Source organism: Choloepus didactylus, chromosome 2, assembly GCF_015220235.1.
Source record: "Choloepus didactylus isolate mChoDid1 chromosome 2, mChoDid1.pri, whole genome shotgun sequence".
Classification (NCBI taxonomy): Eukaryota; Metazoa; Chordata; class Mammalia; order Pilosa; family Megalonychidae; genus Choloepus; species Choloepus didactylus.
Genome location: NC_051308.1, coordinates 27,193,457 through 27,206,740, shown reverse-complemented (window position 1 = coordinate 27,206,740; position 13,284 = coordinate 27,193,457). Strand labels below are relative to the sequence as shown.

At 36.8% G+C, this 13,284-nt stretch overlaps 1 protein-coding gene across 3 annotated transcripts in view; it reads left to right on the top strand.

Moving 5' to 3' along the window:
• PLD5 (phospholipase D family member 5) overlaps nucleotides 1-13,284 on the top strand; it is a 415,628-nt gene that overhangs the window by 160,963 nt on the left and 241,381 nt on the right. For 2 of the 3 annotated variants that reach the window (XM_037822072.1, XM_037822078.1), the window contains exon 2: nucleotides 9,804-9,940. In XM_037822072.1, coding sequence (XP_037678000.1) covers nucleotides 9,804-9,940 — 137 coding nt within the window. Of the gene's footprint in view, nucleotides 1-9,803; nucleotides 9,948-13,284 lie in introns of those variants that run through there. The other variant, XM_037822088.1, reaches the window with a different exon arrangement.

The window sequence follows — 13,284 nt, the reverse complement described above, 5'->3', positions numbered from 1 at the left end:
AATCAAAGTAATAAAACACAAAAGTCACTATATTGATTTATTAGTCCTTGTCATTTTCTTTTCATTTATTAATCACTTATTCAACTAATATTTATTAAACATTTTTGTCAGGAATTATGTTGGAGTCAAGATCCTAGAACTCAAGGAGCTCAATTTAATGAAGGGGATCAAAAGGTAAATCTCTAACTACAGCATAATGACTAATCACACTACATGAGCAAACAATGACTCTACTTCTCCTTGGAAAAAAATAATCAGCTAGGTTGCTGCATAAATGATTTTCATCATTGGTTCTGTAAAAATAGTGAGAATTTCCTAAAACAGGAACACTCCTATTAGGAGTGCTATTGGGAGCACTCCAGTAGGCACGGAAAATAAGCAGACTATGCAGCTGATAATTCCTCTTTCAATTAAAAGTAGGCCAAGGTACCTCTCTCTCTAACTGAGCCACCTCGGCAGGTGAACTTGCTGCCCTCCCCCCTACATGGGACCTGACTCCCAGGGGTGTAAATCTCCCTGGCAATGCAGGATATGACTCCTGGGGATGAATCTGGACCCGGCATCGTGGGATTGAGAACATCTTCTTGATCAAGAGGGGAAGTAAAATGAAACGAAATAAAGTTTCCCTGGCTGAGAGATTTCAAATGGAATCGAGAGGTCACCCTGGTGGACAGTCTTATGCACTATATAGATAACAGTGTTTAGGTTTTAATGTATTTGAATAGCTAGAAGGAAATACCTGAAACTACCAAACTCCAACCCAGTAGCCTTGACTCTTAAAGATGATTGTATAACAATGTAGCTTACAAGGGGTGACAGTGTGATTGTGAAAACCTTGTGGATCGCACTCCCTTTATCCAGTGTATGGATGGATGAGTAGAAAACTGGGGACAAAAGCTAAATGAAAAATAGGGTGGGATGGGGGGATAATTTGAGTGTTCTTTTTTATTTTTATTTTTTATTCTTATTTTGATTCTTTCTGGTGTAAGGAGAATGTTCAAAAATAGATTGGGGTGATGTGTGCATAACTATATGATGGTACTGTGAACAGCTGATTGTACACCATAGGTGATAGTATGGTATATGTATATATCTCAATAAAACTGAATTTAATTAAAAGAAAAAAGTATGCCAGGTAGATAGAGACCTTTTGCAGGTTTTATAAGAATGGAAACAAAAAATTGAGAAATCTCCACCCTCTTGAGGTTAAGAACATAATGTTCAAGTCTTCTATGTACACATTGGTTTTATGTGTACTACTATCTATAAATGAGAGAGGAAGGGTTTTGAAATCTCTGAATATTTGGGAATTTGTCTTTTTCTCCTTGTGCTTCTATTAGCTTTTCTTTTATATACTTTGAAGCTCTCTTATTAGGTGCATAAAAGTTTAGTGTTGTTATGTCCTCTTGATGGATTTATCCCTTTACCATTGTGAAATGACCCTGCCTTTCCTAGGTAATACATTTTTTGCTTTGAATCTCCATTGTCTGATGTTAATATAATCATTCCATATTTCTTCATATTAATGTTAACATGATATATCTTTTTCCACTCTTTTACTTTTAACCTATTTGTGTCTTTATATTTAAAGTGGGTTTCTTGTAGGCTGCAAATAATTGGGTCTTGCTTTTTTATCTAATATGGCACTTCCTGTCTTTTAATTGGGATATTTAGATAATTTATACTTGATGTGATTATTGATTTGTCTGAGTTTCAATCTATCATGTTGCTATTTATTTTGTATTCATCAGCTCTTTTTTTAAAAAATACTTTTTCTACTTTCTTTTATTGACTTTTTTTATGATTCCATTTATCATCTTTGTTAGCTTATTAGCTATACTGTTTTGTCTGCTTAGGGTTTATAATATTCATCATGAACATACCACAGTCTACTGGCAAGCAATATTATACCACTTCATGTATACTATATGTATAGTATATTTAATGTATAGTATACTTCTATCTCTCCTCTCTCTGTCTTCTCCTGATCTTTGTGCTATTGTTGTCTTACATTTTATTACTACATTTATTATTTACTCCACAATACTTTGTTTTCATTCTTACTTTAATTAACCAATTGTTTTAAAGTAATTGCATTAGTTAGGGTTCTCTAGGGAAACAGAATCAATGAGAGGTGTGTCTGAATATCAAATTGTAAAAGTGACTCACGCAACTGTGGGTCTGCACAAGTCCAAATTCTGTAGAGCCATCAACGAACTGTCAACTCCAAGGAAGATGTCCAATGAACTCCTCAGGAAACGAACCGGCAACTTCGACGAACTCCTCAGGAAATGCTTCACTGGGCAGCCGAAGAAGAAGTGAAGGTCCTCTATCTGTCTTGCTTATAAGTCTTCAACTGATTAATTGGATCAAATCCAGCCAATTGCATTCTCTCATTGTGGAAGGCATGCCCTTTGGTGAGTCATCAGTCACAGCTGCAGTCAATTGACTGATGATTTAATAAACCAGCCTGTTGGTTTATTAACCAGACTCATACATCCTCACAGCAATTGTTAGGCCAGTGTTTGCTTGACCAGACAGCTGGGTCATCTGGCCAAGTTGACACATGAACCTAACCATCACCGTAATTTTAAAAGTAAGAAAAATATTTCATATTATTTCCAGTCCTGTTCTTATTCCTTTATGTAGAGACAGATTTCTTTTTCATTTCATTTTCCTTCTGCATGAAGGAATTCTTTAAAATTTCTGTAGGGCAAGTATCCTGGTGATTAATTCTTCTGGCTTTTGAATGCTTATAAAGTCTTTATTTTGCCTTTGTTTTTGAAAGATATTTTTGCTGAGTATAGAATTCTAGATTGACATTTATTTCAGTACTTTAAGGATGTTTCTCTGTTTTCTGGTGGCATTTTGTTCCAATGAAAAGTAGACTATAATTTTTAATTTTTGTACCTAGATATGTAATGTGTCTTTCTTGGTGACTTTTAAGATTTTTGCTTTATCACTGGTTTTATGCAATAGGTTTATAAATGAGACTTCATGTAGTTTTCTCCATGTTTATTTTGCTTGAGTTTCATTGAGTTTCTTGGATCTGTGGGTTTATAGTTTTCATCAAATTTGGATGATTTTTGGCCCTTGTTTTTTAAACAGTTCCTTCTTTTATTATGGTCTCTTAACAAAATATTTTATATCAAAACTGTAACTGACAAATTTATTTGAAGTACCATTGAGGAAATATTTTACGAGAGTTAGGATACTAGGTGTCCCTTTCTCTCATATGTAAGGATTGCCTTTTGAATCAATCAAGGGGAGCAGAATATTTACCTTCTTGAACATAATTGAAACATAATATGTTTTTTTAATATCTGTTTACTAATTTGATGATCTGTGTCATATCTGAGATGGTTTCAATTGATCAATTTTTCTCCCCATCATGGGTTGTAATTTCCTCCTTTTTGGCATGCCTGTAATTTTTTATTGGATATCAGGTATAATGTATTTTTTGTTGTTGTTGGGTGCTGGATATTACCATATTCTTAAATATGTTCTTGAGTTTTGTTCTTAGATACAGTTGTTACCTGATTTTTTTTTTTTTTTTTTTTTAAGCTCACTCTTATGCTTTTTCAGGTGGAACTAGAACAGTCTTGAGTCTGGGGCTAATTTTCCACATTACCGAGACAATACACTTCTCACTTCTCTACTCAGTGCCCCATGTATTAGGAGGTTTTCTCACTGTGGATAATGGGTGCACCAACTCTTCCCAGCCCTGTGCTGTGGGTTGGATTGCTTCTCCTGCCTTTCCATGGTTCCTTCCTAGGCCTCGGGTGGTTTCTTCATGTACATGTGCTAATGAGTGTTCAGCTGAAGACTCAGGGAGGCTGTCGGCAAATCTCCAGATCTCCCTCTAATGTGATGATCTCTGTCTCTCTTGTATGCTGTCCTGCCAACTCTGGCTTACTTACTTGGCCTTCGTAAAATCCCACCTTTGTCTCCTCTACTTAGGGAAAGTGATGGGCTCCCCAGAGTTACCCTTTTCTGTGCCTGACCTGGAAACTCTTCCAGTGGGGCTCTGGTACTCGGGAGGGTACTCTGGGCTGGTGATATACATTCAGGATTTTTAGCACATGTGGCCAGTGATGCCTTGAAGGTAATTAGAGTCCCTCAGGGGAAGGGTAAAGAGTGAGAAGAGAAAAATCCCAAGACAGAACCCTGTGGAAAGTGAAGTGATGATAACTCTTTTATAAGAATTTTCAAAGCGAAGCTCTTAAGCAACTTATAGTCTAGGTTTCCTGATATGGTTCCAGAGTGTGGCTATTATCCAGGAACTTGATAAGTCACCAGCTAAGATTTTTCTGGGTCTTCTGGTGACCTGTTTTCCCTGGAACATATCTAGGAATTCAGGTAGGAACACATCTAGGGTCTTAGGAAAGTCCTACAGGCCCTGGAATGCCATTGTCTCCATAGCTCAGAGCCAAGTGTTAAATCTTCATTTCCATACTAAGAGACCATCGTGGGATTTTGTTTACCAAAACAAGTAAAATAAAATAAAAAAATAACCATTAAAATTAAGTATAAAATGAAATTAGGAAAAGAAAACTAAGGAGAAAGTTTGTATCTATAAAACAGATTTAAAGATGTCAGATTTAGAGACCTGAATTAAATCTCCTGACCATCTCCACCTGGTTGTGCCACATTGCACAGTTCAATAGCCAAATGGCTTTGAGCCCTAGTTTGAACATCTTTCACATATAGAATAATTGTACTAGAAATTCCAGCTTTGCAGGTATTCAGAGCTGCACACATAAAAATTTATATCTTTAAAGACTTGGCCATGATTTTATTTAAAAATAACTGACAGGTAAATAAATGAAAACTAATGTGAATAATTTTAATTTGGGGTTAATTTCTGCACATTTACATTTTACCTCTAGGTACATGGGTGCATATTTCTTTTAAGAGCTTGTCAAAACATATAAAATCCCAGCTAGGAAGCATGTAGTATTCTAATTTTCAAGTTTAAAAAATTATTTCCCTAGTTAGAGATCATATATCTATATTTCTGTATTTGAGAAAAAAGTGTATTTTAAAAGGATATGATATGAAAGCATTTTCAGTATTAGCATAATTAGATTTATTTCTTGACCAAGTGTTCTAGTTTGCGAATGCTGCCAGAATGCAAAATACCAGAAATGGATCTGCTTTTATAAAAGGGGTTTATTTGGTTACAAAGTTACAGTCTTAGGGCCATAAAGTGTCCAAGGTAAGTCATCAACAATCAGGTACCTTCACTGGAGAAAGGCCAATGGTGTCCGGAAAACCTCTGTTAGGTGGGAAGGCACGTGGCTGGTGTCTGCTCCAAGTTCTGGTTTCAAAATGGCTTTCTCCTAGGACATTCCTCTCTAGGCTGCAGTTTCTCAAAAATATCACTCTTAGTTGCTCTTGGGGTATTTGTCCTCTCTTAGCTTCTCTGGAGCAAGAGTCTGCTTCCAACGGCCGTCTTCAAAATGTCTCTCATCTGCAGCTCGTGTGCTTTCTTCAAAGTGTCCCTCTTGGCTGTAGCTCCTCTTCAAACGTCACTCACAGCTGCACTGAGTTCCCTCTGCCTGTCAGCTCATCTATAAGGCTCCAGTGATCAAGGCCCACCCTGAATGGGTGGGGCCACGCCTCCATGGAAATTATCTCATCAGAGTTATCACCTACAGTTGGATGGGGCGCATTTCCATGCAAACAACCTAATCCAAACGTTCCAACTTAATCCCCACTAATATGTCTGCCCCACAAGATTGCATCAAAGAACATGGCTTTTTCTGGGGGACATAATACATTCAAACCAGCACACCAAGCAAGCAATTCTTCTCAGTTTGCATGTATACTGTTGTGAGAAGTACAGATCAAATGACACTGGATAATAGCATTTCAAATTTTGTTTTCTCTTAATAGGTTGAACTCCTCAGTGAATTTTAGGTTGTAATCATATTTATAGGTTCTTCTTAGAACTTTGCTTCCCTTGATTCAATTCAGTCAAAATGAATTCTTGAATGACCTGAAATGATCTGATAAGGATTTGAAAATTAATAAATCCCTTGGTAACCTGGAATTTGGTCTCATTTATGAGGTTCTTCTACTATTATTTGTACAGAATCTTTCATTTTTGATGAGGTAGAAAGTAATGAGACTAAAGAAAGTAATGGTATGCCTTTATTTAGTTGTAGTACATTGTCTCAGGGAGACATTTAAAAATGAGTATCTGATTCTGAATTTCTCTTCTTTAACTAATTAAAAACATAAGTAGCTCAATTGTTCTTTTTAATAGAATTTAATAAAATAGAATTTAATTTATAGAAATTAATAGAAACTTGTGAGGATCATTACATTAGAATACTTTCACAGGCAAGCAAATTTAGACTTCTTTTTTACTCTTTCATCATAACATTCAGAATAAAGGGAAACAAATCAGTGTTACTGTAGATTAAAGTTTGTTGTTAACTTCACTAGGATTTATTCATTCATTGAGTACCCCCTATGTGACTGATACTGTTCAAGGAAATACAGGGTATTTACGGTGTGTTCAGGTTACTCTCTTAAGGATTCTTTCTGAGCTGAAGTATAATTATATTGCATTGGACTGAGTCTCTTCTGGATTGGATTAATGTGAATGCCATTACGTTACCCTAAACCACCCTAAAATCTTTTTTAAATTTTGTTTTAACAAGTGCCAGGAAAAATGGATAAAGTAAAAAAAGATGTTTAAAGGTAAAAAATTATTTAATCATTTTTCCTGTTGTAAAATTAATGTTTTTTAAAAATAACTTTTTCAGAGTAAAGAAGATAATGATATGTACATGTAATGGAATATTACACAACAGTTTAAAACAATGCTTTGAAAGATGATTTAATGACATTGAAACATGATCAAGTGCAAAAAGCAGAATATAAAACATTTTATGTAGTATAATACCAGTTGTATCAGATTGTTAGAGAGGCAGATATAGTATTGGAAAGAAGTAGAGCGAAACAGTGATTATGTCTATGTGGGATTATGTGTGATTTATCTTCTTTTTTAACATTATGAGTTTTTCAAGATATTTAACAGTGAACATGTTCTGATTATGCAAGTAATGCATATCATTAAAATCAATAAAAACTGAAGACTAAGAGAAAATTATTTCAAAATTAAAAATCATTCTTTATGAGACTTGCATTTAAATTATGAGGGTGGATTTATCATGATCCTTTTAATGTTTGAAAATGAACTACTAAAGGAAGAAGAGTTTGAAGGATGAACATATGTGAAGCAGGGTTTGGTGAAGAAACTTTGGGGCTTGAGTCCTCAAAGCGTGGCCTGGACTAGCAGAACAGCCTCACTTGGAGACTTGTTATAAATACTCAGGCCCCAGACCTACTGAACCAGAAACTCTGGAGGTGGGCCCAGCAGTAGGTGTTTTAACAAGCCCTCCAGGGTGATTCTGATGCAAGCCACATTTGAGAAATGCTGATTTAAGATTTTGAATTCTGGAGACAGGGCTAGAACAATTTCTCGAAAATTTTTTAGGAAATTTCCATCTCACATTTCTCTTCTCTCTTTCTGTCTGTCTCTTTTTCTCCCTGTCTCTTTCTGTCTGTCTTTCTATATCTCTCTTTCTCTTTCTTATACATACTTATAGATTTATTTTATTTTTTGTTAAGTCATATCTGTACTGTGTTTCTCTAAAACGTGAGGCAGTTTACAGATGTGCATATAACAAAATACATGAAAAATAGCAAATACTCATTAGTGTTATCTATTTTCCAGGTTCTGTTCTAACATTTTTCCATACAGTATCTCATTTAATTTAATTCCTATAACAATCCTTTGAGGTAGTTACTATTATTATCCCCATTTTATAGACAAGAATACTGAGGCACAAAACCAAATAATTTTCCCAAGAGCATGTAACTAGTTAAGTGGCAGAACCCAAGCAATCTGGTTCCAAAGTCTCAACCCCTTCACTGTGCTGCTTCTTAATAAAATTAGTGAGGAATTGAGGATGAATGGAAAATGAAGGGGCAAGGCAAATATACAATCCATTCTACAGAGTTTATGTAGTTGCTAACCATGACCCATAAATTTGCCTGTAGCACCTGCAGAGAGTGAAAAAGGATAAGTTACAAGACTTGCAATCACCAAAATAAGGGAACGAACTAATTTTCAGGAAAGTTGCAACTGAGTCTTGAGAGAAACTTCTTATGTGACTTCTCATAGAGGAGTCTGTAGCCTCATAAGTATGCCATTGTGATTTTCACTCATTCATTCAATTTTTAATGGTTTATGCAATACTTATGTCTTGAGCACCTTCTATTTGTTAAGTATTGTGCTGGTTGCTTGGGAATAGAATAAAATGTAATCCATACCATAATGATGACCAGGCCCCAGGGTAAATCAGTTGCTTAAAAGAACAATGGCTGTATCTTTCTTTGGCTTTCACCCTCTTCAACTTTGAGTGTGGAGTAAAAGACCATTAATGACAAGTAAGAATGGACTTGGAACAAGATTCTCATGGGAGATGGGACCTGAATGAAGATTAGAAAATGCAAAAAGTATGCAGCTACTTTCCTTGATGGTGCCTAGTTACGGAAACATCATTTATTTCAGTGACATGGCTACACCTTTCTCTGTAATTAGTAACCTATGCTAACTCTGGATAGACTGGACTTTGAGTTTTGGGAAGTCTGTGGAATTCTTTGGAGATCATGCGATTGTAGTGATAAAGGGTGGGAAAGTGGTAGGATGAGGCAAAGTCAGCTGGTTTCAACAAAACCCTGAAATGTATACATATGTATGAGTGTATGCTCTGGATGTGCACATATGTGCTTGTGTGAACACCATCACTAATGGAATAAGCCTGTTTACCTGGTCAAATATCACCTTTTCTCCCACCTGTAAATAATCCCTAAAATGGGCACATAGACTTTTTGTAATTGTTCTTTCTCCTCTTTTCCCTATTTAGATTTTTCTAATAGAAGGAAAGCAGGTAAAATTATTTGCCCCAGTGCCCATAGCTCTTGTCCAGTTATCATGACCCCACCTTCTGCCACTTTTGGCCTTGAGCCTGTAGAGATAAGGATGACTCAACTTGTAACAGACAAAGATTAAAGACAAGAGTAGAGTGGCTTTGACCACCTGAATCTTTGGCTTGTGTTTCTAGTGTAAATCATATTAAGAGTATGAATGTTGGTTGTGTTTACATTCAGTGTTATGAAATGAACTATGTCAGTTAAACAACCTGTGAAGCTAGCATCTGACTTAGAACCAGTTCTGTGTTGGCTCTGAAACCCTAGAAAAGCTGATCAAATTGCAGAACTCATGTTGACCACCCAAAGGCATGTCCCCTGAAGCCATCACTGTAAAGATTGTAGAACAAGATGAGAAAAGAGAAGCAAGAGGATATAGAGTGTGAGAACAATTTATATAGCTTTTGGAAGATAGTAGTAATGACAGAGGACAGAGAACAATTATTGAACCACCCTGGGTTTCATTTTTAATTTGAAATAATGGATTTTGTATTGGTCTTTCTCTGGACTGCTTTTGATTAGAAAGAAGAGGGGCAAACTAGTTCAGAAGTCTTGGTGTTGCGCTTGAATTATTTTACAGGTTCTAACATATTTAGTGGGAATTTGAAGGCTATGTTGAGGAATAAGTGTGAAGGCTTGTACATTTTTACCCATAGAACAGCTCTTCTCTGGCAGTGATGAAAATAACTGTGTCCCAGAGGATTCTACATGGAATTTTGAAAAGCTGTCAAATCTTGAATCTCCAAAATGAAAGCTGCTCCACTTATTTTCTTTATCTTCTTTATCTCTTTCAGTCTCAGCAGAAGTGCATTGTGATCTTTGCGCTGGTGTGCTGCTTTGCCATTCTAGTTGCACTGATATTTTCAGCCGTGGACATCATGGGAGAGGATGAGGATGGACTCTCAGAAAAAAATTGTCAAAATAAATGTCGGTAAGAGGTAACAAACAAAAATTCTCTTTTAGGGGGTGGGCAAGAGGAAACCAAAGAGGGCTCTCAACGATGGGGAGAAAAATATCACAAACACATATGATCATCCAGCTTGCCCTGGGGCTAAGCTAAGGCATGACTGTCTGTCCACTGATGCTCTTGATTTTAGTTCAAGGAAGTAAAAATGAATCATGACTTAATTTATGTAACAATTTGGGCATATTCTGTACAAGAAGAGTGGTGGACAAAATGAAATTTCATAACAATCTGCATTTCTGTATATGAAGATTTGGTTTGTTTCATGGTGGTCTTGCAAAAAGGAGTGCCCCAGTGAGCACAAAACACTGTTCTAGGTGGTTATGTCCGATGGAAGTTAAAAAATATACATCTCATGAAAAATTCCAGTCTAAAATTAGGTTAGGAATTAAATGAATGAAATAAGTAGATATATGAGAAGACATGGAGCTCCTAAATCTGTTTCAGCTGAGTGCAGTTTGTTTTTAATCTAGAAATTACAACAGCTTTGCTATTATTACATTTATGTATTATGTCTCTTTGGTGACAATAAATACCTTTTCCCTGTTGTTTTATTCCTCTCTTGGCTGAGCCATGACAGCATGGTTTCAACCTTATCCAACTTTTCTCTGAACTGCCTCATTTGGGGGGTTGCGGGGGCTAAATAGAAAGGTACTAAGAAGGAGCAGATAAGTAAGAGGTCTGTTTTTACATATTTTTTGTGGCAAAGCTGAAGTGAGGCCCCAAAATTATAATAGCAATTATGAATTAGAGCTTATAATGAATTTAAATTATAATTTTTCCTTGTGAAAAGCATTAGTATAAGTGCCCCTCTTTTCTAGCTGAAAATCAATAACAACATGGTAATGTGCATGTAAGCTTTTATCCTGCATATTTTACCTTGAAGGTGATTGTTCTGGTACAGGAAATGTCCTGAAAAGACAGTTGAGGTTTGTTTGTCTGTTTTTTAATCTGATATAAATCATAGTCCAGTTACCAGGCAGTTGTATTATATACAGAACAGAGCCTACAGAAGAGAAATCCATATACATTTAAGATTTTTATCCCTTCATATTAGTAAGGGGTTCTATAAATATATTTACTTCCCAGACTGAATTTGGGAGGAAAATTGTATTGAGATTATAGGCAAAGCAGTAAAACAACAGAAGACTGTCATCATCTTCCCCTTTCATACTCCACCTGCACAAATTCAAATATAAACAGTCAGTGGACAAGGGGCCAATGACTTTTAATTATTGAGTGGAAATGCTCTGCTTCACTTTCTAACCTCACCCTGTGTTGAAGACATCTGGGTACTTCAAATGTCAAAACCCAGCACCTATAAATCAATTTTGTGGAAGTCAAAACCATAACAACTTCCTTAAGACAAAATACCCATGAATTGTCAACACACATTATCAGATATTGGTAGTTTTTAACAAAAAAAGGTAGTTTTTAACAACAACAAAAAAAAGTAGCTTAGAATTATGCATCTTTTCATTTGGGGGATAATAGAATTTGATATCATTTTTACTTTGAATTCACACAACTGGAATGGATCTGATCATTTCTTCCATTTCAATGAGTAACTAAATTTCAGTGATCCCAATACTTTCTCTCCCTCCATGGAGATCATGTTCTTCTAATTACTAACCATTCTTCTGCTTCCTTTCTCCTGGGTAGTTTGAATCATTACATGGTTCCTAGGTGCTACTCCACATACAGCCACCTTTCCAGAACTTGCAGTCTTCCCCGGATCTCCCCTCTCTTCTGTAATCTCTTCCCTGTGTCCTGTATTTCTGCACTTCTGTATTCTCATCCATTTCAATAAGTGCTTCTCATATGTCTGCACTGGAACTGGTATCTGGCTTTCTGTTAACTTCATCCAAAGGAGGCTTCTGCTTTTTCTCACTTCACAGGACTAGAAGGTAGGGTAACTGATTCCTTATACCCAATCAAGTTAGACCACAATTCCACCATATTCTCCTGATCATTCTCATTTTAATTTGGTGAAATTTTCTTATCTCATCCACTCTCTGCTTGTCATCACAGGCAACATCATCTTCTAAATTCCAAGGTCTCTCCCACCTTCTTTTATGACTGGCTAACAGACCTCCCAACCATCATTCCCATCCCTTGCCACTGTCCTTAGTAACTAAAAAATTGACTTCTCAGTACCCTAGCTGTACCGTTTGTCAACCACCTCACACCCGTAAATTCAATGTCTACTCCACCTTTGTCACCTGCCAGCAAACTACTACATATCCAAGTTGGCCTAATACAGAAATAGATCATGGACTTTGAAATCAGAAATATACAGATTCAAGCCTCTATTCTACCTCTTACTAACTTGGTAGGCTTGCTCAAGATTTTAACTTAAGTCTTTAATTCATCACCTATTTGCTAAGCATGAAGGGACTGAATAAGGAATTACAATCCAGTCAACGAGACAGTCCATGGCAATATATTGTGTGGTTAGAACCTCAGTGGGAATGTCACAGGGGCCCTGGGGAGCGGCCTGGCATAGTGAGTGAAAAGGGCAAACTTCCGCTCCCTGCCTGATGGGTTACGAAGGCTATTTCAGTTTCATTTCCCTTCAATAATGGTGGATAAACAAAATCTAACAAGTCATTACGAAGATTCAGTAAATTGGATAAATCCCTAGCAAAGCATCAGGAAACTCATAATAGAAGATATGTGACTGTTAATTCTCTCCATGTTCCCTCCAGAGAGCCCAGAAAGCCCCCTTCTCTATTCACAGCCTCCTGTTCTCCCCCCTTGCTCACTCATCCTGAATCTATTCTTCATCCTGGCTTCAGGCTTCAGTTTCCTGAACCTCTTCCTGTACTATCAGCCCTTTCTGTTTTAATCTTATCTTTTTTTGCTGTACGTAATCAGCCATGCCCATGCTTCCAGCAGCAGCCTAAAGTCTTACTTGCCTCCTGGGATCACTTGCTTCAACCTCACTGAAATCCTTAAACTAGTTGGCTTCTGGTTCCCCTTCTTGTCCTGAGGGCAACCCTGGCATGGCAGTTGTTCGGATCCCTCAATATCCTGCAGAGGGGAGTGAGTTCCACTGTGTTTTGGTCCTGGCTTCTTCCAGGCAGTGCCCTGACAAAAGAGGTGAGGCCATTTCAAGATGCAACCACTGTGTATACTGGCACTGATTTAGGCCAGGAGGAAAAAACAACTTCCTGCAGAGGCTCACAAGCATGCCAGTCTCAATTTAACTCTTCTGCACAAACTTTCAGCTCTTCCTTCATGATCTCATCCTTTACTGGCACTAACATATCCAGGCTTCTCTCCAGACTTACTTCAAGGTGGTGCTAACT